At 37.9% G+C, this 25,812-nt stretch overlaps 2 protein-coding genes and 1 long non-coding RNA gene across 3 annotated transcripts in view; 2 read left to right on the forward strand and 1 right to left on the reverse strand.

The window, feature by feature from the left end:
- LOC129453006 (cell adhesion molecule CEACAM3-like) overlaps nt 1-9,319 on the reverse strand; it is a 32,675-nt gene extending 23,356 nt beyond the window's left edge. Inside the window, exons 1-3 of the mRNA XM_073862389.1 lie at nt 9,316-9,319; nt 8,872-9,210; nt 4,387-4,734 (exon numbers count right to left, since the gene is read on the reverse strand). Of these exons, the coding sequence (XP_073718490.1) occupies nt 4,387-4,734; nt 8,872-9,210; nt 9,316-9,319 (691 nt within the window). The remainder of the gene's footprint in view (nt 1-4,386; nt 4,735-8,871; nt 9,211-9,315) is intronic.
- LOC141359324 (uncharacterized) overlaps nt 1-25,812 on the forward strand; it is a 564,790-nt gene that overhangs the window by 530,956 nt on the left and 8,022 nt on the right. The gene's annotated exons all lie outside the window — the stretch shown is intronic.
- LOC141359347 (uncharacterized) lies at nt 17,326-19,285 on the forward strand. The gene is made up of 3 exons (XR_012365794.1): nt 17,326-17,930; nt 18,199-18,348; nt 18,883-19,285. It is a non-coding gene; the product is annotated as an uncharacterized lncRNA (long non-coding RNA).

Raw genomic sequence — 25,812 nt, forward strand, 5'->3', positions numbered from 1 at the left:
TGCGCTGGTGAATGGACATTCGACAAACATCCTTGTGGTCCATGTTGCTGTTGAATATGACAATGCTGATGGTATGTTTTTGTTGTATTTTTTAAAACATTGCCTATTTAGTAGTAAAAGCATCCTGGTAATGCAGTTATCAATACCAATATATATTAGCCTTCTATATTAGGGTCACTTTTGTAATGTCACAATTAATCAGTGTTTTACATGTTTGCTAGATATCTATGTAATCTTAATCATGTTACCCAGGGGTCTCAAACTCAAACTGGCTTGGGGCCATTTTTAAGACAGACAGTTCATCGGGGGGCCGCAGAGCTATTTTAACGTTCAAAAAAGTACAATGTTTCTGTAAATGTCATGTTTAATTTCTATTATTTAATGTATAATAATACTTGAAAATATATAAGCAGTGGTTTTATCTTTTTAATATACATTATTTTATAAAAGTAAGTATTATTATAACCTTGCACTAAACTAACAAATTTAATTCCTGTATACATTTATAAACTATTATAAAAATTACCACAAGTAAGTGTTTCTGTTTTGATTTATTTTGGATTGTGTTCAATCATAGTATTGACTTCATTATGTTCTTTATTATTTCAGTTTTCATAAATTTTCTATTATATGTGGGAAAATATTAATAATTGAAAGTGATCCCATAACTTTTGAATTAGTCCATGTTATATAAGATATATTGGACAGAAAACATAATAGTACTGCTCTATGTGTAATTGAATAGTAAGCTACATAATAATATATTATACTTCATTATATATAACAGTATACATACTTTTATCTTCTTTACATTTCTCCTCATCTTTTCTCTTTTCTTAACCTGGGCACTTTGATGGCTCTTTTCTGTAGTTTAAAATGTGTTGCATTACATCTACCGCTCTGCCTCTCTATGCGGTGTTTCCATTAGATGCTGTGACGTGAGGTGAACTAACCCCACCGCAGCTCGATCTTCTCTGAGTAACAGCTGATATCCACCCGGAGGTAACAAATCTTCTCTAGACAAACACTACAAAGTCCCGTCCAGATTAACTGATCGCATGTTGACCACGGTATGATTGACGCGAGGTTCAGTTGAGGAATTAAAATCCGATCACGCATTCAGTGATCCTCGACCTCGACAACACGGAGCGTGCGGTTCATGGCTGCGTAGCAACCGGTGACGCGACCCACGCCCCGGAGCGCAACTTCCGCTCTCGAGCACGTTGGAAAGTAATGCTTTGACTCGTTTTAACGCGTTGTTAGACGCGACATGTGAACGAACACTTGAACGTTTAAATAAAAAAATCTAACGAATATAAAAAAGGTGAATAAAAATCTTTCTGCGGGCCAGATTATTTTATATTTTTGAAAGTTGACGCGGGCCGCAGAGAGGGGGAGGGCGGGCCGCAAATGGCCCGCGGGCCGGGAGTTTGAGACCACTGATGTTACCTGTAATTGTTAAATTATTATTGCTGCTATACTATTTCAACAGCATTTGGGTATTAATTTAGGAATTTATGCAGCAAAAAATAAAATAAAATAGAAGACCAACTTTTAAATGCTGGCCATAGGACGTGTAAAGCCCGGTGGTGGTGTTTTATTTTTAATAAAATAAATCTATTAACATTTACATTGTAGTTGTGGTGCTTTTTAATTTTTGGATGGATGCGCCTAAATTTTTGCTGGTGCTCCTAAACTCTTTACATTTGGGAGCACCAGTGCTACCAAATAAAAAAGTTAATTTTGAGCCCTGTATGCGTTATTACTTTGGAGCGGATTTTATTTGAAAAGAATGAACCTGCAAACAACTGACCAATCAGAATCAAGCATTCCAGAGAGCCGTGTAATAAGGGACTATAACAGGTCCCTTAACGTCAAACGCGATGGCTGATTTTATGGTTATTTAAGAAAAGGAAGTAACAACGTGCATTTCTAATGATCGAAATAATCCCAGAGAAAAGTGATGCACATTTATTAGGAGAAAAGCGGTTTGATTATCAGTCAGTCAATCCAAAGTGCTTCAAGTTTGAATTACTTTCAGGTTTTATACATGCGGTACTTTACAGTCTGTTATTTGCAATGTTTCATTGTACACAAATCCGCCGTCTGTTGAGCTGCGTGCGTTGATTTGTTTACGCTGTGAGATTTTGTAACTATAGCAACCGCTTCTCGTGTTTTGGCAGAGACTACCGTAAAATACTTAGGTAAGGGTGACAATTAAGACCTTTGTTGCAACGCTCTTAAATAAATCCCTTACCTCAGGGAATTTTTCTCCGTCAGGGAAACCCTCACTTAAGGAGTTTCATGCAACCGGGTGGGCACTGACCTTTCCAAAACCTCTGAATGAATTGTACGCTGAAAGTTGCTAATCTACTTTGCAAGTGCATTAAGCCCTGTCCACCCTTTGGTCAGATCACACATTAAGGTATTCAGTGTAGTTTGTCCAAATAACATGAACTAGGATTGCCTGTAATTTTGGCAAGAGGCCAGCAGGTGGATCAACACATGCCAGTGCACATATCTTAACATATATCAGTGCTATTGCTTTGTTTTAAAACGCACACCAGTAATATTTTTTGTAATATAAGGTTTGTTGTAAAAACTATTCAAATGTATTAATATAACAGCTAATGCCTAATCCTGGATTAATCTCATAGGTGTGATTGGCAAAGGACAAAAAAGCAGGAAAATATACGGCACACCTACCATGACGTGGCGACATACATATGCACACATGCACATAAGCGCGCACACACGCGCACACACGCGCACACACACACACACTTATATTAAATGAAATACAGTTGAAATATAATTTGGGCTCAAAGTTGATCGATCTGAGTGGCCAATCGTCAATGCGTGGGCAAGTGCCACCCTGATCATTATGTAGCCTTGCCACTGCATCAGACTGAGCAAAATCATTTTGTGCATTTAAAAGTAAATACATCAATGTGGTGCATTTTGAGAGTAAAAATAAGTGACTAGATCTATGAGGATTTTTATGTTCTAAACAAATGTATGACCTTTTAGTAAAATCTTTGGTTGCATATGGTAATAATAAGGCACACAAGCCACATACACAATTTGATAAATGGGATTCGCTATTGGTCAAGACATGTTTAATGTTTATAGAATAATTAGTGGGGGCATTTAATACAGATTAATTATTGATTACAACATTTGTTACTTAATTCAAATGTTATGACTTTCTGGAAAGGCAGTCAAATGCATTTGTCTTTTGCATAGTTCTTTTGGCACAGTCGAGCTACGCGTTTCACGCACACACACACACGCACGCACGCACGCACGCACACACACACACACACACAGGCAAACCAGATCCATGAATGTGTGTGTTTGTCATTATATTATTCTGTAATCACAAGCATTACTGCCAGATTCACAAACCATTAAGAGGAGCAAACGTATGCGTGTGTTCGTCAGGATGACGTTGGATCGGTTTGCGTAACTTATATGCGTGCGTTAACGTAAGTGATTACAGAATAATAATGCAAGCAAACGTTTTGACACAAACGCAAATATAACGCAAAAAAACTTTATATTGATATTGCGAGACAGAATTTCACCTCGACGAGAAATCTGATATTTACATTACTGGCATAGCCTGATTTGAAACGGACAGTTTTGTCAAAGCAGCAAACACCTGGCGGGTTCTCTTAATTTTCTTACTACTAAAATGATGTTTGTCTCTGCCTATTCCTTCTATCCATGCCCAGCGCCGCTGATTTAGGTCCTTTATCAATCAGGTTGTCTTACCTAGGCTTCATAAACTTACTCTTCATCCTGCTGACAACGTTAACTTGTTACGACATCACCGCGGCCGCGCGGCATCTGTAGCTGGACCTCACCCGCTCCTCAAAGACCCCTCCCCATTCTACTTCTGATTGGCTAGTTTGTTAGTTTGGTTGAGAGTGAAAGATGTGTTTCTCTCATACTATTTGTTGGCAAACGCATGTTTTTTTTTTTATTCACAGCCAACAACACACGCCGGAGATCTGACTGCAAGCTCTTTGGTGAGCTCTGCATTGAATGAAGTTACATCGTGACAAATAAATAGACTAATTCTTAGTGATATGCGGTTATTTATAAGGGTGCCTTGCAACCCCCCACCCACACCCACACAAAAAAAAATTGGATTTGAATGATTCAGGAAAGCCTCATTTTCAGGTCGGAAAAGCCGGAATTCCGGATTTATCCGGAAGAATCACACCCCTGTAATCTAAACCCTGTCCACAAAAACCAACCTATAAGGCTGCAGTATTCTTTTAAAGTACAGTGAAATCTAAATGAAGAACTTTATGATATGATTTGAATTATTTATACAATGACATTAAACATTGTTACTTAGAGATTTGAAATACTCACCACCAATGACACTGACAGAAACAGTGAATGTCTTGTACTTTGTCTCTTTGCTGCTGATCTTAAGATTATAAACTCCAGCGTTTGAGGTTCTGATGTTTGTGATGATGAGATTTCCAGATTCATCCAGCTTTAGTCTGCCACTGAATCCCCGATTATCATCATCATATACTGCGTTCTTATTGTCCTCCATATCACCTTTAGCTATGAGAAGATTTTTATCTCCAAACCTCCACTGTATCAGATCACCTCTCTGTGTTTGTACATCAGTGTGTAGAGTAACAGATTCACCCTCCATCTTTGACACTGACTTCACAACACTTGCTTCAGCATCAGTAACACGAGGAGATTCTACAAGAAAGAGATGCACAGAAAGAGATTTAACATAAAACAATCACTGGGTTTCCATTCCCTCTGAATGTTTGTTCCCCTTTTCAACTTTTTGTGTACTCTGCAGTTTTTTCATAATATTTATTTTATAGTTTTAATTATTATGAGCTGTATAAGTTTGTACAAACTCTGTATATATGCTAAACCATACTTAAAAATAAATAAAAAAACACACAGCTATTCTTAGGTGCCTGCACATGCGCTGTCAGCAGAAACGCTTTATCAACTGGAGGGGGAACAGACATTTAGAGGAGAACGAAATCGACTGCTACACCGGCTCTTTCTCAGATATGTGCATTGCTGTAAGTAACTTGTGGCACTTTTCATAGTACCCCACGGTTTGGGTCAGGTCAGCTTACTTTTGGGAGCTTTTCCACTGGTTACAGTACGTAGTACCCAATACTTTGTTTAGTACCACCTTGGTTGGGGTTCCAAGCGACCCGAGCTGATACCAAAACATGACGCGAAAACACTGTAGATCACTGATTGATCTGAGAGAATCGTCACTACCAGCGTCATCACTATAATGTAAAAGATTAGCTTTACTTTTGTGCTAGCTTGCTCTGCCTCAAGCAAAGATGTTGTCATCTGTGTTCTGCTATAAGCTCCCTTTTAGCGATGAAAAACATCCACAGGTTGAGAATCAGGGACACCATAACAGTTTTTTCCAGACTTGCAGTTTGTGGCGGCACATTCTTGATGCGCACATCCGCATATATGCTTAAATGCAACTTCAATGAGGCTCAGCGGAGGGCCGTCGGCTGACGCCACTGGTAAACAGAAACTGTCATGTGAGACAGAGGTTGTGATAAACATAAAAGTGGCTTCAGGCTCGACTGAACCAGACACTGCAGAAACTTTAGTGCCAAATCAAAGAGGGACAGTAACATTACGTCAACTATTTTGGCTTTAAAAAAGATGCCGTGCAGCGTCAGGTATTGTGCTAAACCTGTTTTGCTAGCGATGCTACCTAACAGAGCAACTCACTTACATAAACAACACCACAAAGCAATGTATGATAGTGGCATGTCAAAAAAGACGATCTCTACGGCTTGGATTTACGCGAACAAGACGACTCTAAGAGCTGATTTTTGTAGCAAACGAGAAGAGCCGACTGCCATCAGCGAGAGAGCCTAATCTTCATTTATTTCTTCAGTATTGAAGGTCTGGCTACGCGAGACAAGCCAATATATGATGCCGATTTTCTTGGCCGATATCTTTGGCCGATTTTCTATTTGTACATAATAATCAAAATGCCCTCATTATTAGCAGATATTTTTAATGTAAAAATGTCACTATTTAAGCCAAAGTATTTTAAAAAATGATGACTTTCTGAAGAGATTTAAAACCTCCTCCACACCATGCATTTATCACAGATATTATTGGACACTTTGCTGTAATCATAAAATTACTTTTATTGCTTTGTAGAGAATGTTGGAGCAGGAGCCTTAAGAGCCGGCTCTTTTAAGGGAGCGAGTCATAAGAGCCGAATCTTTGAAATGAGCAGGACTGCCCATCACTACTGTTTAGAGAAAGAGTGTACGCATGTGTGTGTGTGTGTGTGTGTGTGTGTGTGTGTGTGTGTGTGTGTGTGTGAGAGAGAGAGATAAAGAGAGAGAGAGAGAGTTTATTTGACTGTTATTTGAACGAGTGAGAGAATGTGTGTATAATTAAATAAAATGTATAATGTATAATGGTGACAGCCTTGTATTACACAACTCAAATTGAATGACTTACTCAATATTAAATCCTTTCTTTTTCTACAGTCAGTAATCAGTAAGATGTTTGTTTATTTATTAATTTATTTCTAGTAAAGTTCACAGACAGCGTTTAAAAAGTGCTTACATATCATATGTTTATTCTGTAAATACAGAGTGTGGTAAAGCAAGATTTGTTTTTATATTTCTGCACTTTAGTATGTGTGATACTATGTGATCATACTATAAACTCAATGGAAAAGCTAACCAAGCCAAAGTGAGGTGAACTGACCCGATCTGACCCAAACCAAACCGTGGGGTACTATGCAATGGAAAATCGCCATTATAAGATGCTGTTTTCCCTGCACTCAATAACCAGCATCACTCATAGCCCAGCAAGAAAGCTTTGCGTGTTTGTGTGTGTGTGTGTGTGTGTGTGTGTAGGACAAGACAACATTCTGTTTTGATGCTACATGATGCCTCTATCTAAGCAAATATATAACTTATAGTGTTGTTGTCATGTTTTTGTATTGTTTTTAACAAAGACAAAACAAATACTGTTTAATTATTAGAATATTGCATAAGTGAATGCCAATGACAAGTTTTTTTTGGCAATACACAATACTGCTATTATCCATCAGGTGGCGCTCTTACCCAACTTATAAAACCCGGAAGTATTCCTCAGGAAAAACAGCTATATGACCGTGTAATTTTGAGGATTGCTCTGAATCTGATCTCTATCAAAAGTCCTTGACAAAAAGGTGATAAAAAGAGGATCTTTTGCAGTGATTTTTGTGTGAGCATATCAATGAACAACCCTGACCACTTGGTGAGTTTCACGTCTTTGTAAACGAAAGTTTAATGCATTTTAGGAAGGATTGTTCCAGTGCACCTATAAACCTATTGTAGTGGTGGGAGGGGATACAACAAACACCCGAAAATTCTCGGGGCAGCCGCATATGTCCAAATTTCAGTCAAAACCGTTCTATTTCATCATAAACAATCTGAAAACAGGCCTTTAAGTGTAAAATACCCAACTTGTCCTTTAAACAAGATTTTAAGCCCATTATGTATTTTTACCGAACTTTAGAAGAGAAAAATACGGACATAAATCGTTTTTTTGACAAACAGTGGTAAACGCGGTTGAAGTGCATGTCATTTATATTCACGCAGGAGCCTGAAGAAACATCACTCTCCACTACTACATTTTTGCCGTTTTAATGACTTCCAGGTGCAGCTGCCGAAAAGGCAGAAAATATGCCGTCCCGCCCCTCTGTGTTCGGCGATCATGTTTCATGCGCGCACAGCTTGTTTAGTAACAATAACAGTAAGGTGTAAACATGTGTTTGTGTCGGCGCAAGGCTCTCTCCGTTTAATATTCCGCTCGGTGTTTGCGCTGCGCGTTCTGTCATTAACGGCACATACCGTTAAGTAACATGCCATTCTATTTAATTTCGGACAACAAATTTTCTTACACTTGTCCTACAAAAAAATCCACTTGTACCGGACAAGCCTTAATGTGCCCTGGAATGTGTATCAATGCACACTTCTCACCAGTCCTGTGTAAACTATGAAACACCAAGTTTTTATACAACCTTATCATGAGATTTCAAAGCACATGACAACAATGGACACCGAATACCTGCTCATTACCCATACGGCATTTTTTTTAAATGGCTAAAAAACATATGTTCTGAAACATAATTTGATATAATTTTGAAATGTTTTCAAAAAATATTCACAAATATATATTTTTGGCCATTTTTTATATTTTGAAATAGATTTTAAAAATAAATATATTTTAAAGCATTTGTATTCACATCGCACTACAAGAAAAAACTTTGTATATTACAAACTGTAAACATAACAGGTTTGAAAAGGTTTAACTTAAATATGTTTTCAATTGCAGAAAAATATTTAATTAAGATTTACTTTCTACAAAATGTATTTAGCATTTAAAACATATTTTTGGCAAAATAAATTATTTTTTGCCTTATGGGTAAAATAATGTTGATTTCCTCAATCTGATCAATCTTGTTGATGTCAGTGCCCTAAACAATGTTATAATGGACAATTTCACATCCAGAGATGAAGAATCAGATGATGAAAAGTTACCAAAGAGCAGGAGGTGGATGAAAGTAGACTAGTCTTGCTACTGTTGTGCTCATACAGGGGCAACTTGCGCTGTGCTTGCTATTCTAAGCTGAATTTTCACACAAAAAAGGAGAAGCTTGCGTTTATGCATTAAGCATCTTTGAAAAAAGCAGGGGGCACTGATGCAGGGCGAGGACGACATTTTGTCAGACAAATAACTAACTTCATATTTGTTGAAAACAAATATTTAATTCAGTAAAAGCAAACTTCACAACATCCTAATTTAACTAAAAATATTTCTGCTCACCTTTGACAGTAACACTGAATCTCTTGGATGATGTTCCAGTGTCGCTGTCGATCTCTGCCTCATAAAGTCCAGAGTATTTGACCCTCATGTTCTTGATGGTGAGATCTCCAGTCTGAGTGTCTGATATCTGCAGTCTGTCTCTGAATCTCCCATCAATGGAATCTTCATATGTGACTTTATATTCAATCATCTGAACTAGACGACTGGTAGCATGTGTTTCACCAAACCTCCAATATATCTTGTCATCATTCTTTATTACAGTATCAGTGTGTAGAGTAACAGATTCACCCTCCATCACTGACACTGGCTTCACTTCATCATTCACAGCACCAATCACACCTGCACACACAAACAGAGACAATCATTTAGAGAATAAATCTATCATACTGCTGGTAATGTTAGCACACAGATCTAAAAGTGACATATTTGCCAATGTATGGTAACCCATACTTGGAATGTGACCTCTGCATTTAAAGGAATAGTCTACTCATTTTCAGTGTTGAACTATGTTTTTGCCTTGGCTGGGAAGACTTGGTGCATCCCTCTGTCGTCTGTGTGCGTGCACGTGGGCGCTGGAGCGCGCTGCGACACTTCGATGGCATTTGGCTTGGCCCCATTCATTCAATGGTACCAATCAGAGAATAAAGTTAGAAGTGACCAAACACATCAACGTTTTTCCTATTTAAGACGTGTAGTTATACGAGCAAGTTTGGTGTTACAGAATAAAACGTGGCGCTTTTCTAAGCGGATTTAAAAGAGGAACTATATTTTATGGCGTAATAGCACTTTTGGGAGTACTTTGACTCGGCGCAGTAACACCCTCCCTCTCCCATTATGAGAGGGAGAAGGGGAGTGGACTTTTCAGGCGAGTCGAAGTACGCCCAAAAGCCGCAATGACGTCTTGGCATCACATTGGGTATTGCGCAAGCCACATATGCTCGTGTTCACTCCACTGGTACAGTGGATGCTTTTGCTGAGAAGTTAGACAGAAAGAAACAGAAACTAAAGAGAATGAGTGAGGCAGAGCAATGCGCAGGTACGTCTGACAAGAACCCTGGAAAAGAGGATCTTATCTGTTCAGAACCGAACATGTTTTAGCACTCTCAGAAATAAAGTTGCAAAAGTTGTCACTGGGACATTACCCTTTGAAAAAACGTACACATTTGTACCCAAAGAGTGCATATTAGTACTTCAAAGGAACATATTGGTAGTTTAAATATGCATATTTGTACCTAAATGGTACATATAAGGACCTTTTTTTAAAGGGGCTTGCCCCAGTGACAGCTTTTGTACCTTTATTTTTGACAGTGCAGGGGCATGGCCGTAGCTACCATTGAGGACACCGAGGTCATGTCCTCTGTAGATTTTTCTTGAAGTTTCGTTTCATTTTGATGTGAAAATAGCCGACGAGACAATCCTTGCATCTACGGACCATCACGTGCAGTGATGGAAATAACGGCGTTATATATAAACGTCTTTCCTTACAGCGTTACTGACATTAAAATGCTGCGCATTAGTATAATTAATCTCACTGAAGCGAGTAAACTCTCATTAGACAGGCAATGTTTTTCTCTTGCGTGTGTTGAGGGGTGGGAAACACATAACTGATTGGCCTGTGTATGTTAGAGGGGGTGGGACAACCACATAATCAATGATGATTGGCTGAATTTCCATCGTTAGCCAACCAGAAGCAGGATTAGCTCATACACTGTATACATGCACAGTGCGAGCAGTGCCGTGTTGCCAACTTGTTGATGACTTTGTCGCTAGATTTAGCAACTTAAAAAAAGCGAAAAAGGACAAATCTAGCGATCTTTTCTGTCGTGGTTGGAGACTGACGCGAGAGCATGTATCATTCTCTACACTCAACGATCAGTGGGTGCTGCTGCTAGACACTCACAGACAGCCCGGTCCTCACGTGGAGTCCGCCCGAGTCCCTCACGCCCGCAACGACAGAGCGATGGAAATACAACAAGCTCAAAGGTAGCGGTCGCAAACACAAAGTATAATAAGCACTGCTTCTATACAAGCATAGTATGCAAGAAAGGCATGAATGTTTATGTAACATGCAACGTAAGAAAGAGTCTCTCCACTAGGGATCGACCGATATGGATTTTTTGTGCCGATGCCGATACCGATTTTTTTTCCATCAGCTTTAGCCGATGACCGATACAGGCTGCCGATTTTCTTTAGCCGATATTTGAAGCCGATACTGCTTTTTCTCATTCAGTTTATATCATAAAAATGACACAATGATAAAACCAAATGTTACAGCTCTTAATTTAAAAAAGGAACATTTATTGAACTACATTTAACAAATAGTAAAAACAGGTGAGGTAGAACAAGTAAGAAAATTCAGTGCTGCTTAAAATTAGTGCTGCCGCGAATAGTCGACTTTGTCGTCGTAATCGACGATGAAAATTTGTCGACGGCAATTTTTTTAGTCGAGGAGTCGCATATTTATTTTTTTCCGTCTCAAACGGCCCACTGTAATTCTGTCTCATGTCTCAAATGGCTCAATGTAATTCACCTCCACACCAGTCTGTGCGCTGTGCGCGCCCTGCTGGTTAATCTGCTACGCTATCATCTTTCTTCCCTCTCCCCCTGCCATCACTGCTTTAATTTTGAAAAATTGGCGGTGGCAGGTGAGTCTATGGAATTATGAGTCGGAAAGCTTCCGAAGTATGAAAGTATTTTAAGCCAAGTTGTGATAAAAGAGTGGTCTGTTACACCGTGCCAAACGTCGCTGGCTTATCACGGGAGCACAACGACAATGCACGAGCATCTCAAACGAAAACACTCGGGAGTTATTGACGATACACCCACAGAGAATAGGACAACGTAAGTAACTGTTATATGATTATTAATGAAACGGCGAGCTAGTCAGTACTGTTTTATTAACTCTTCTGAGAAGTACAATGACTCTGTCTTTGGATGTTAAAGGCTATCAGTGTTTGCTCGTGATTCCGCCACGGAATCAACACTGGACGCAACAAATAGATTTTTCATGATTCCCATTTACATTTTTATTTTACTATTTTAAACGGCTCAATTCATTGTTGCGAGTGTTCAGCGTCTCTCTCTCTCTCTCTCTCTCTCTCTCTCTCTCTATCACTCATGTTGCTTGCAGCGCCTCGACCGCGCGCGCCTCTCTCTTACGTGACAGTGAAAAGGTGGCAGTGTTTTTAATGTACTTTCTTTTTTGCGTAAACGTCAACATTCACAGATGTCTCTGACAAAGACGACTGATCGAGTTAACATGACTTGAAGAAAGATTAGCAGTAGTGTGAGTCTGTGTGCGAGCTTTCTCCCTCCCTATGATGCTGTATGACGTGTTCTGTAGTCTATGTAACAACAACAGTGTATTCTCTTATATTTCTGAATTTGCACCGAATTGTCTGCGCTATATCACTCGCATTTAAAATCAAGAAATGGCTCAAAACACAACAACAATTATGAGAAGAGCAACAGCAGTAAAGCTACAATGTAAATGTATGGTTATTTTTGCATATCTAAATCAGGATTTTAGCAGCAGTTAAAGGAACAGCTGGTTGGATAAAAAACGAGGTGATGGGTCATGTTTAGTCACTATTTTATAGGCTACAACAGAACAGATAATATGTAAAATAGCATTCAGTTGTGTTAAAATGCAATATAAGATCAAAGAGTAGACGTGAAACATTTCATATTTAAGTTTTTATTATGATTTATATTGTTTACATTGTAATTTTTTATTTGGTAACATTTAAGTTATTCATATTGTTTATGACACCGGTGGGTTCAAAATAAAATGGACACAATTAAATAACAAACACTTGAGTTTTTTTTAATTAGTCGTTTAGAATAGTCGACTATTCGAAAAATTAGTCGAAAGATTAGTCGTTAGAAAATTAGTCGTTAGTGGCAGCACTACTTAAAATACATAAATAAAATAATAATTACACCATTGCACACAGTAGCAACAACCAAGCAGCATAACAAGGGGAACACTTTACTTTATCCATGAAAGTAACCAACTATTTACAACCTATTTAATGCTTAGGTCTAAGTTTTAGTGCACTTAACTTAATCTCTTGTAGAGCAAATGTCTTTAATAAGAAGACAAGGAAAATGTAAACAGCAATACTGATCAAAAACAACTTAAAAAGAATTCTCACACACCCTCTTGCCCTATAATAAATGCGAGGGATAGTTAGTTTGCCTCAGCTCGCTTAAAACGCATAAAACTGAACAAATACATGAGGATTTGTGTACGGACTTCGGTCAGATAGTAGAGCGCGTGCACGTGGGAGAGGGACATGGATGAGAGAGTGCATGCATCTTTGCGCTCCCAGTGAACAGAAATGTTGACAAAACTTACAAAAAAACACTTCTCCGGTCACATAAAAGTCATGTGGGAACTGTTTGGAACTAAGTGCTTTGGGTCATATTTCTTATTTTTTTTCGCTGACGAAAATTCCGCGAAACTCCGTGTTAACAACCATAAACGTATGCAACCATGAACTGCGCTCTCCACAATGACGAGAAACTATCAGCAATGGATATTAATTTTTAGCATTTTACTACTACATATATTTATGGAGATGAAAATTAAAAACCCAGCATGTCCAGCTATGATCAGCTGTTCGGCTGATGACCTGCGTTCGCTTGCGGCATTATGAGCATGCGTCGCGTCCAAACGTCAGACTGGTGGTCGCTGAATAAAACTCCTATAAATACCACGAAATCACGGAACAACGTCAGCATTATTTAATCCTATGACCAGTGTTCGTAACAGCTGCCGTATGCATACGGTTAGCCTAAAGGCTATTTGAAGCTCCCTAAATACAATCAATGGCAAGCAGTTTTATAGGCATTCGCGTTTTCCATTATGACCACCAAACTTTCTAAGCTATGATTGCACGCACATATAGAGCAACGTGCTTACACTTTCAAAGTATATGGCAATATTTCAGTCAAACAGTTAAAAGATGCTTTGAAGTTTAAAACTTACCAGAGCAGGCTTGGAGCGCTCCGCTCTGCTAGTGGGGGGAGGGGCAATGCACGGGCTGCAGGCAGCCTCCAAGAACACAGAGCTGCCTGTGGGCGCCTGTCTGTAATTAATGCCGGGGAAAAGCTATCGGCGAACGCAAGCCGCGAATCGGCCGATGCCGATACACCTAAAACCTGCTAAAATCGGCCCGATGTATCGGCCGGCCGATTTATCGGTCGATCACTACTCTCCACGTCTGTAATTCTAATCTAATAATGAAAATGAAAAGGCTGTAACAAACTTAACTATCATTTGGAAAGCCAGCAAAAGATGAGCAGAGAAGGAGGGAAGGTGAGAAAGTTAAAGTTTATGCAGCAAATAGCCTACAATATGGGATGCAATACGGCTACCAATGAGATTAAAACCTACACTACTGTTCAAAAGTTTAAGGTCACTTAACTAAAATGTTAACTATGGTCTTAAAATCATTAAATCTGAAGGCTTATGGTTAAATGCTTGAAATTTTGTAGACAAAATATAGCTGTGCCAAACAGATTAATTTTTGTTATTAGAAACCAAAAAATATATTTTTTGAAATAGATGACTTACACTGAATATTGAAGAAAAAGCAGCCACCAAGAGCCCATATTATATATAAACTCCTTCTATACTCTTAAAAATTCATCCTAAATTGAAAATTTAAGAAGCTTCTTGAAAAAATGACACAGTTTTGCAGTTTTTAGGCAAAGGGTGACTTGCACTTCAGATGATGAAATGTAACCATTGATTAATTTTGGATGCTTTTAGTCACCAACAAAATTCTCACAGACACACACTGTAACAAATTTCTGTAGTTTTCACAGCATTATTACTGTCAAATGAGCAAATGCTTACTGTAGAACTTGTATACAGCATGTTGCTGTAGATCTGCAAAGCATCATGGTCTTTTTTCAACGGCGGGTAAATTCTACAGTAAAAATATTTTTTCTGTGAATCACAATACAGCAATTTCTATAGGATTTTTTTCTTCAGCCAAGGAAAGCTACGAGATTCCACACTTTCATCTGAATTTTTACTTCAGAAAGGTAAATTTGCTAATTTAATGCCAAAGTTTACTCTTGTAAAGTCTGTTTGTTCAACTTTAAGAGTGCACTGAGAGAGAATGAGCAGCACACTTCACCGTCTTGTGTGTGCATTTTGTAATTTTATTACCACAAATATATAATTCTGCATGATTTCGATATATTTTCTAGTTTGGCAACATTTTATAACGTCATTAGTTTAGAGAAGGATAATAATTTAATAATAATAGTAATTGGCCGTGTCTCAATGCTTGTTTCAGAATATTAACAATTATAAATTTGACTGTTATTCTTAGTTAATAGTAAATTGTTTAATATGCTTATGACTTGCGAATCTAAAGGTCAGTTAACTTAAATAAACCAGGGTTGATGACGTATGCGAGTGCGACCTCCGCAGGCTGAAACCAGTCTCTCGAGCTGAAAGAAAACGCAGCTTATCCAGTCTTTAATTTAATTATAGTGTAGCATTGTGAACCAAAATTAATTTAAAAGTGTGTATTTTTGTATTTATTGGCGCGATATTCGTTTAAATCTCACGTTTTTTTCTCTTGCTCGCTTACGTTGCTGCCTGAGGAAACGGAGCGGGCCGATTCGAAAGAAAGCCAGGGCTCAAAATTAACTTTTTTATTTGGGAGCACTGGTGCTCCCAACTTTAAAGAGTTAGGAGCACCAGCAAAAATTTAGGCGCATCCATCCAAAAATTAAAAAGCACCACAACTACAATGTAAATGTTAATAGATTTATTTTATTAAAAATAAAACACCACCGCCGGGTTTTACACATCCTATGGCCAGCATTTAAAAGTTGGTCTTCTATTTTATTTTATTTTATTTTATTTTTTGCTGCATAAATTCCTAAATGAATACCCAAATGCTTTTGAAATAGCAGCAATAATAATTTAACAATAACAGGTAACATGATTAAGATTACATAGAAAATCTAGCAAACAAGTAAAACACTGATTAATTGTGACATTACAAAAAAGTGACCCTAATATAGAAGGCTAATATATATTGGTATTGATAACTGCATTACCAGGATGCTTTTACTACTAAATAGGCAATGTTTTAAAAAATACAACAAAAACATACCATCAGCATTGTCGTATTCCACGTCAACATGGACCACAAGGATGTTTGTCGAATGTCCATTCACCAGCGCATGCGCACATACACCATCAAACACACTTTGACAGACAGGTCGGTGTCTCCATAGATATGTATATCTATGGGTGTCTCCATCAATAATAAACACATTTGTCATGACACGTCTTATGTTTTTGGCACTTTCGCCATGTTTAAGCAAGGTACGTCTGGTGCTTAAAATGTTTTGATTCCGCCATTAACGCCGTTTTACAGGATTTACAGTAAACACAGTAAGTTACATTTTCATAGCAGAGACACTCGAAATCTTTAAGCCACTCTCTCTAAAAGGTTTAACGTCAACTCGTATTTTCCGGTGGAGTTACATTTGAATCCGGATCGTCGTAAAAATACAGTAATAACCTTAGCTGTAATAGGCTCGCTCTCGTCATGCTTGCGACGCGTTCGTCTTTTCATATTTCCGCGCTTCACGGCAACAAGGAATGATGACTGACGCTCATATTAGCCAATCTGCGGTCTTCATTAAACGCAAGAACTTAATGGTGAAATTTGATTGGTTATGTATCGTTGGAGAGAACACTGAACCTGGGGCAGCGCCAGCACGCAGGATCACAATCAACTAATTTTTAGTCAAGTAATTTTTAGAAGGATCTCTTGACAGAAATGCAAAATAATATACAAAACTATATTATCAGGGGTGTATAAAGACCTTTCATAATGAACCGTTATGTGTTTATTAACTTAGAACGAGACTTTTTATCTACATACACTGAGGGTCCCGTTACATGGAAGTCGCTGATCTTTGACGGAATAGTCGCTTCCAATTGGGATTCATAGACTGATTTACGAGCTATAGGCTTGTCGCGATAGTCTGTGAAACGGTGATTACTGGTGCTTCAGCCTCTCACCGGTTAGATAACTTGCCCACCGTGACACCGTCTTTCAACATCGTTTTGATATTTTTCTTGTAATTAAATCATTTAGTTTCGTTAGAGAGAGCAAACACTTACAACTGAATGGTCTTACTCGTTTTTGTCATAATATTTATTGGGCCGGGCGTATGCAAGCGCTGCATTTAAACAGTTGCGTGATTCAAAAGTGAAAGTAAAATGCGCATGTCTGCATGAGCATTTATAAGCCCCTCCCACACGGTGATATCGGTATCATGGGATTTGTCACGTGCTGATTAACCGGTGGGAAAATTCTGTCACCGCAGCAACCCTAACGAGCTAGTGAACTAATGAGACGGCGCATCTGTGTTTGTCCGTGTTTGCGTGCAGTTTTTCCATTCAGAGATGAGGCTGTTTAAAGGACCTCCATTCACTAGGTGGCGGAATGATACGAAAGGTGAAGCGGTTACTGTGCCATTATCAGTAGAATATCGCATAGCTCTTAGCCAATCAGATTCGAGAACCAGAAAGAACTGTTGTATAAATTAAAGGCGGAGTCCATGATGTTTGAAAGCCAATGTTGATATTTGAAATCACCTAAACAAACACGCCCCTACCCCAATAGAATCTGGACCTTCTGTTGATAGACCCGCCCCACACATACGCAAACCGGCATTTGATTTGATTTTATTGGCTATAAGTGTGTTTTGGTAGTCGGCCCGTCTCCTTTTCCAACGCGTTTTTCAAACATCGTGGACTCCGCCTTTAATATATCAAACATGTTAAAGTGCACAGAAACCATGCAACAGGAAGAAGCTGTTTTTCTCTTGGTTGATGCAAGTTATTTTTGTACAGTATTGACACACTTTTACTCTTATGAATATTGTACTTGTGATTTCTAAAAGTTATTTTTTTGTTTGTTTATTTTGTGTTACAGGAAACTTTCACCTACAGTAAGCAGATGCTGAGGCCCAGATTTCCATGCTAAGCACTCCAAGGCTCATCATGCTCGGTATGATCCCAGCACTCAACATAATAGATGCCAATTTTAGGGGTTACTTCATCTATAAAGCGTATTTGTATCAAGTCACTGTGTGAACAAAGTTTTATGTCATCTTGCACGTATATTCCAAAATTCTCTAGTGGTTATTGATCTAATAGGAAAGAAAAAGGTAGTTATGTAGGGCTAGTGTTTTCAATTAATTTTGCTTTATGTAAAATAGTAAACCATATCAGATTGAATACTGTGCAATGTCAACTTTTATTTAATATTTTTTTAGGAGAGTCCAATCTGAGGGCAAAAAATTGATGCTTTCCATCGAGTGCTGAGTTCTCCTCCAATTGAGTGACGGTTGTGATTTCACTTCTGCTCTAGCCTTTTTGCGTCATACTATGTATGAGGCAGCTACTACATTGGGATTTATCCAGAGGTAAGCACTTATTTGTTTTTTTATATAGTTTTGACTAAGAATGGGAACAAATATTTGAGTACTCATTCTTTAGCCAACTACCCGATTAGTAAAATACTTCTTAAAGTGTTTTTTTTTTAAATGAACTGTTGTGCTATTGTTAAATATCAAACGTTTCATTTAACTCGCCATGCAAAAGGTAGAAAAGCAGCACAGCTAGTCTAATACAGTGGCAGCCGGTGACTTCTTTTTTCGAGGGCGTTTGTCACAACATGTATGTAGCCCATCATGTGTGTGGTTCGTCATTTCAAAATATGTGTTTGGCGCGTCGAGTGAAACAATACTTTTCCATTCACAAATTAACAAATATTTACCATAAATTTCACTGTTGTATCACTAACTGTAAACTGTAAACTCCACAAACCACCAACAGAGCATATAAAAAAATTAAAATTGTTTATTTAAAAGTAAATCACTGCGAAGTAAACTTTTATGTATATGTCATCAACCCATCTGTCTTGCTTTTACATTAATAGTCAAATTCTTTCATTACAGGGTGGAGTCCAGCCCAGGAAGTCAACTAGTTCATGTCCAGATTTAAAAGAATAATATTTCTGAAAAAAAGGTCTTGGAGAAAAACAATATTCAGGTTTGAAATCCTGCTGTAAATGTAAATCATTTAACTTTTATGCATTTGTAATTTACCAGAAACTTTTTAATAAATATTGATTGTTTTGTGTGTTCAGAAAAAAAGTGTTTTTGTATGTTCAGAAAAGTGTTGAAATTAAATGAAACATTCACAGAAAAATGTTAACATATTTAAAAAAATGTATATGTTCAGAAAAGTTTTGAGATGTTCACAGAAAAAATGTAACACAAAAAATGTATGCTATGCTATTTTTAATTTATGAATTTTTGTAATTTAAAGTGATAAAATAAATGGCATTTTTGTGACAAACAGTGTCTTCATTTTACAGTACACAAAATAAATGCAGTAATCCCTATTACAGTAGTTATGAAATACAGTACTGTGATTATTACTTTAAAAGAGTTTACAGTAATTTTAATTTTACTGCAATTACATTTACAGTAAGAATACTGTGAAATGAAATACAGCAACTTACTAGCTAATTGCTGCCAGCAAGTTACTGTATTTTTCGCAGGATTCTTTTTACAGTGCAGTTACATTTGTGCTATGTCGTAGTTTGGACGTGTTTATTATTATTCTGTAATATGGAAAAATGTAAATAATAAAAAAATGTCCTCGGTATTTGAAAAATCCTGGCTAAGGCCTTGTGCAGGGGGAAACATTGGCTGCTTCGAAATAACCACTTTTGGTCTTTGCACTTTACATGATGTATTACCTGTATTTTAAGTATTCTAGTGGACATGAAGATCCCAAGCATGCATGTAGGATTATTCACCCGATGAGACACACTTAGCAAGCGTTAAAATTAAAATCAATGTAGTGGCAGCAATTTGCACCAAAACGTTTTTTTTTTTTAAAAAGCTGCTGTGTGACAATATGTACAGCAAACAAGCCAAAGAACCCAGAAATAAGTTTTTTTTTAAGCTGTCGAGCCGTAAAACCCAGTCTTTAAGGAGAATAAAGTGGATCGCCGACTACGTTTCCCCCTATTGGACGCAGTTCTACTAATAGGAGTACTATGAAAAGTTGCCTGTTTCCATTTCTATGTCTTTAAACGCTCGTTTTTTGCAGTCGACAGCTTATAAAAACGTTTTTTTTTTTTTTTTGGCTTAGATGTACACCTTTTCACTAGGGCTGTTCCGAATACCATTTTTTGAGCTTTGAAGCTCTAGTAGAAATAAAATCAAATATTCGAAGCTTCGGAAGGAGGGGCTGAACATATTTTTCTCTTTAATAAAGGCAGGAATCTCTGTGTGTATGTGTCTGTCTGTCTATCTACAGTTTTATTATGTGGCGGATGTGTTCCTGCGGACCCAAGGGAGTATAGTGCCTTTTTTTCGTGCAATATGGACATGTAACACGTTTAGAATTAATAAACTTAAAAAAACAAATCTACAGAACAGCGCAAGCCGGAAGCGACGTGCCTGTCACGCGTCATGCGAGAACAGCATTAGTGAAACAAAACACAAGAGCAATACTTTTAATAAGGTAGCCTAACATTTTTCTAACAAACAAACATTCCCGTATCAGAAATAAGCAGCACAGTAATTACTGACAACGTAAAGGGTAGACTATTTAAACAAAACAACAAAAATAAATGAACGAAGTTCAACAAACTGTAATAAAACGGTAGCATACTTTCAAAATCAAGTTTATTTATAACACTTACACCATCCAATGTTTTTTTCATCAGTAGAACAATAAAGAAGATATTTTGCAGAAAGCCCAGTGCTCCGTCATGCAAGTCAACCGATCGGCACACTTTAAGAGCTAAAGCATATATCTCCAATACAACAGTAATCCCCCATAACTCTGTGTGACATGTTGACGTCTTGTGAAGCAAATCAATCAGTTTTTGCAAGAAACTGAACGTTATTTACAACACTATTAGCGTGAATGCCAAAGCAGGAAGCGCTCTTTCCGTTTGAGGCAATCTCTTCTACTGGTGGCGTTTGATGGCTGTTGACTATGGATGTTGGTCTCTCTGCGCCACCTACAGAGCGAGACATGAAGCACACTTCCTGCTTGGCAAAAGCTCTGCATTAACGCTGAAAAATATTTATATATATATATATATATATATATATATATATATATATATATATATATATATATATATATATATATATATATTCGAATCTCAAAGCTGAAAATCAAATGTCAACCCACGGAACGAATATTCGAATTTTCTGGTCCGGCCCTACTTGTCACACAGCAGCTTTTAGGTATTATTCTGTTTTTAAGTTTAATCTGTAAATAAGTTTTTATAAGCTGTCGACCCCAAAAAACGAGCGTTTAAAGACACAAAAATGCATACAGGCAACTTTTCATAGTACTTCTATTAGTAGAACTGCGTCCAATAGGGGGAAACGTAGTCAGCGATCCACTTTATTCTACTTAAAGTAGGGATGCACCGATCCGATATTCTGGATCGGTATCGGGGCCGATCCGGCCTTTTTTGCTGGATCGGATATCGGACTAACAGGACCGATCCACTTCCGATACTGCGCGTTACCCATGGTTGTCACTGACAAGCGATTAAAACGACAAAGTATTATAAAAGCACCATAAACGTTTTTATGCACTATAATCAAAGTCATCTTACACTCAATAGCTTCATGTGAAGAAACAAACGCACATTTAAAGATATTAATGTTCACAGAAACACTGTAAGTTAACTTACTTGCAAACTGAGTTAATCCACTGATGAGAAGCGGACGGATGAAAACACGCCATTCAACACACGCACACACACAAGTTAACTGTAACGTTAGGCTTTATTAAAGATCTGATTTTATAAAGTCTCAGTAAGCTGGATGCAATTCACTATGTGCTGAGTTAATTCACCGGTGAAGCGGACGGATGAAACGCGTCATTCAACACACGAACACTCAATAACTGTAGGCTGTTTAAAAGATCTGATTTTATAAAGTCTCAGTAAGCTGTTGAATGGATGCAATTCAGTATGTGCTGAGCACACGATGCATCTAATCTCTTTGTTTTAATAGTTATGAATGTAACTTTCTATTGCGGAGCGAAGATTCCCATGTGAGTGTGAGGACGCTTCTAGAGCATCAATGCTGCACCCAGGAAGCACAGTATTGCGCACTCAATATGCTTTAGGCGCATCAATTCTGCACGCGAAATGTGCATAAAAGGTCCGGTTAAGTGCATAATTCCCAAAATAACCATCTGCACACTAAAGCTTCTTTACTGTGACTTTTTGCGCAATTAAGGAAAATATATTTGGCATACTTCTTTGATCAAACGTGCCTATTTTATTTTCTCCAAAACACTGCCATGGTTAATAATGTTCTTGTAACTTGTAAATCATTTTAAATGATTGGTTTTTACTTTAAAATTATAATTATAATATAATTATATTATGCTAGATTTAGCAGAAAGCACTATACACATTTATATATATATATATATATATATATATATATATATATATATATATATATATATATATATATATATATATATATATATATATATATATATATATATATTTATATATATATATATATATATATATATATATATATATATATATATATATAGTGTGTGTGTGTGTCTGTGTGTAATTTAAATTGCCTGTAAAAATAGTAACAGTAGTATCGGATCGGCAGGTATCGGAATCGGCCGATACTCAGAATTCGGGTATCGGAATCGGATCGGAGACGGAAAAAGTGGTATCGGTGCATCCCTAACTTAAAGGCTGGGTTTTACGGCTCGACAGCTTATAAAAACGTATTTCTGGGTTCTTTGGCTTATTAGCTGTACATATTGTCACACAGCAGCTTTTAGGCATTATCTTTTTTTGTTATAAGCCAGAAATGACAAGGAGGCGGCTTCTCGCAATACAAAGTCAATGGAAACGGTTGGATTGTGCCCCCCCCCGGTGGGCGTGGTTTTAAAATTTGCATAACTCCGCTCTGTCTCTATGGAGTTGTTTCCTCATGCTAAACATAGGCAAAGTGTCAAAACAGCAGTTGGACGTGTTACAGAGTATTTCTGTGCCGAATGCACTTCACCAGGGTTCGTACAAGTTTCGGAAAGTGTTTTTTTCGATTACAGGTCCAACTGACGTTTCAGGGGTTTTCGATACGTATCACTTCTTTTATGGGCACTTGCCCCGGAAAACCCCGCCCACCCGTCAATCAGCGGGAGACGCTAGAACTTACAAACATCACATCACACGACAGCTTTGTTTAATTTCAAAACTCAAAACAATAGCATGAAAGATGAAGTGTGTTTTTGGATGTAAGGAGAAGAAATCCAGCCTTATGGAAACAATGGATATAGTTTATTATCCGGGGTAGCAGCGGAGTTTTGCGTGTGTGTTTGATGCGCTGGATTTTCCCAACCCGGTCACGAGTTGCATGCGGTAAGTAAGACTTCTGTCTTATGTTGGAAATAGGCGCGTGTGTATTATATAAATACACGAACATGTAGTGAATCATAAGTTATAAGTGTTGTATAGTGTTGCATGACTCGTACTCGCTCCTCCCGCGGTATAACTCCTCCTTCTTCATTTTTTCGTACGTTATTGGAAAGATTCGGTAAAGCTAATCTTTCTTTTATAAATCTGATTAAACTAAAGACTCTTCAGAGATATAAAATATGTCATACTACTCTATAGGTACTCCAGATTAATATCAGAAATGCAGAAACAGCGTGTGTTACGTGAGCTTTAAAATATATATAATTGTAAGTTTTTTTATAAAATGAACACATAATCACTCTGAAATTAACATTTGCAACTTAAATATTATTATCTACATTTATCTGAAACTTTCAGAAGTAGAATTCTTTGCACCTGTAAAAACTAATGTTCAGGCATGAGAACGGGTCTGGGGTGAAAAAGGTGAGAAGGGCGCTCGAGGGGCGATGTGGCCTCTAATGGGGCCGCAAGGTGGGAGGACCCCCCAGAATAATAGGGGTGCACAATTAGAGCCCGACCGATTTATCGTTTTGCCGATTTTATCGGCCGATATGAGCATGTCGCAGATATATCTGTATCGGCGTATAAGCCGCAGATATGCGCCGATATGAACGTTTGTTACAGAACACATTAAATGCATTTGAAAGATGTAAGTACTTGTTTGTCCAGCAGAGTGCGCCATACTGGTTGCTAATGGCGACCCAGATCACTCACTGTAGTGACACCAGCCAATCCCCCACCCCCTTCACTTCAGTTAGTCAGTCTCTCAGTTCAGGTGGCTGCAGTCACGCAGTGTCTTCTTCACAACATTTTTACACCTGGTATTAAGACGCGCTTTGGTCGATTGGATTATAAATGGACAAGAGAGACGCATTCCCGCTTACATTTGGTGTTTTTTAATCCGTCTCTTTGTCGACTTGCGAGTTAAAACGCAAGCGGGAGAAATGACGCGAGACGGAGAAATGACACGTTTAAACTACGCGCAGCCGTGCACTTATAGAACACTATATGAGATTACTGCTGCTTGTGTTGTTAGTTAACGTGCTCATTTCAGAGCAATTGATTCAATAAGCTCGCGCAACTCTACACCCTTGCTAAATAAAAGAGGCGGAGCGAAGACGCTTTATTTTTATAAAAGTCTAAAGTTTGCACGGAACCCTGGGTTTGTGTTATAAAAACGTTGTGCACAACATTAAACATAGCGGACATTAATATGTGCTCCGTCAAGCATTGTCTTCGTAACTGTGAGTGGCTAACTAATTTGTGAAGTACACAACTTACTGTAAAGCTAATATTAATCAATGACTTCATAAGTTTCTCTTTATAACGTTATTCTCGTCAAAACTGCAAATGATGCAAGTTTTATGTATTTTGTTCTCTTTGTGTTTTAAAGTTATTTATAATAAGTCAAGTTTACTGTTTAGTGCACTGATATCCAACTAATTTTGGATAATAAAGTTTATTGTTAACTTCTTGCCTATAGTACATATCTTTGTCACATCAATATAAGTGTTGGATCACCACATTTGTGAGTGATATCACCACATTTGTGAGTGATCATTGCATTGCATTGTATTTATTCATAGTATATTATGTTAAAGTATATAGTGTATTCTATGTACAGTACTTTAGTATAATATACTGTAGTATATACTGAACTATAATGTACACATAAAGAATATCGGCCGATATATCGTTATCGGTCTTTTTTTACTCCCTAATATCTGTATCTAGCCTGACTACGTCAGACTTCGTACTTCCGCTAAATTTCATTACGCTTCTGTACTCAGTCTGAGATACCTCCCATTCAAACCGTTTTCCCCCGGTCTCAAAACGACCGTCCAATCAACGAACAGAGGGCGGGCTGAGAGCCGTGACGTAGACGCTAAACGCCGAATCACGGTTGAAGTCTGTTGAGGACATGGAGACACAGAAAGTTGGCAGTAATACGCCGGTGATGCGTCTATGCTGCCGCAAATTCAAAAGAAGAAGAAGACGACACAGAAAGCTCTGTTGTGGAGAACCGGCACTTGCCAACTTAAACCCGAACAAGAAAAGTGTTTGTTAAACATTTGAATGGAGATTATGTTGTTGCCCTACTCCCGACAAGTTTTTGGAAAAGTTTAATTTATCAACTTTACCGATCGTCAGCGAGAAACTGTGTGCAGCACAGCTTGACGTGCACAACGATCGAAAAATCATGGAAGGGAATTATATTGTTCACAGTTAATGGTGGAGGACGCGTGGGCAAGCATTCTTTGGTGACATTCCTGATTAACCAGAAAATAAGGTAGGAAGATTTAATTTACATATGGTTATGGTTGTCTGGTGGAAGAGTTTGAGAGGAGAGAGGGGCTTTCCTCCCGTTAGACGTGAGTGGAAAGCC

The sequence above is a fragment of the Misgurnus anguillicaudatus genome, chromosome 23, assembly GCF_027580225.2.
Source record: "Misgurnus anguillicaudatus chromosome 23, ASM2758022v2, whole genome shotgun sequence".
In the NCBI taxonomy this organism is placed as follows: domain Eukaryota; kingdom Metazoa; phylum Chordata; class Actinopteri; order Cypriniformes; family Cobitidae; genus Misgurnus; species Misgurnus anguillicaudatus.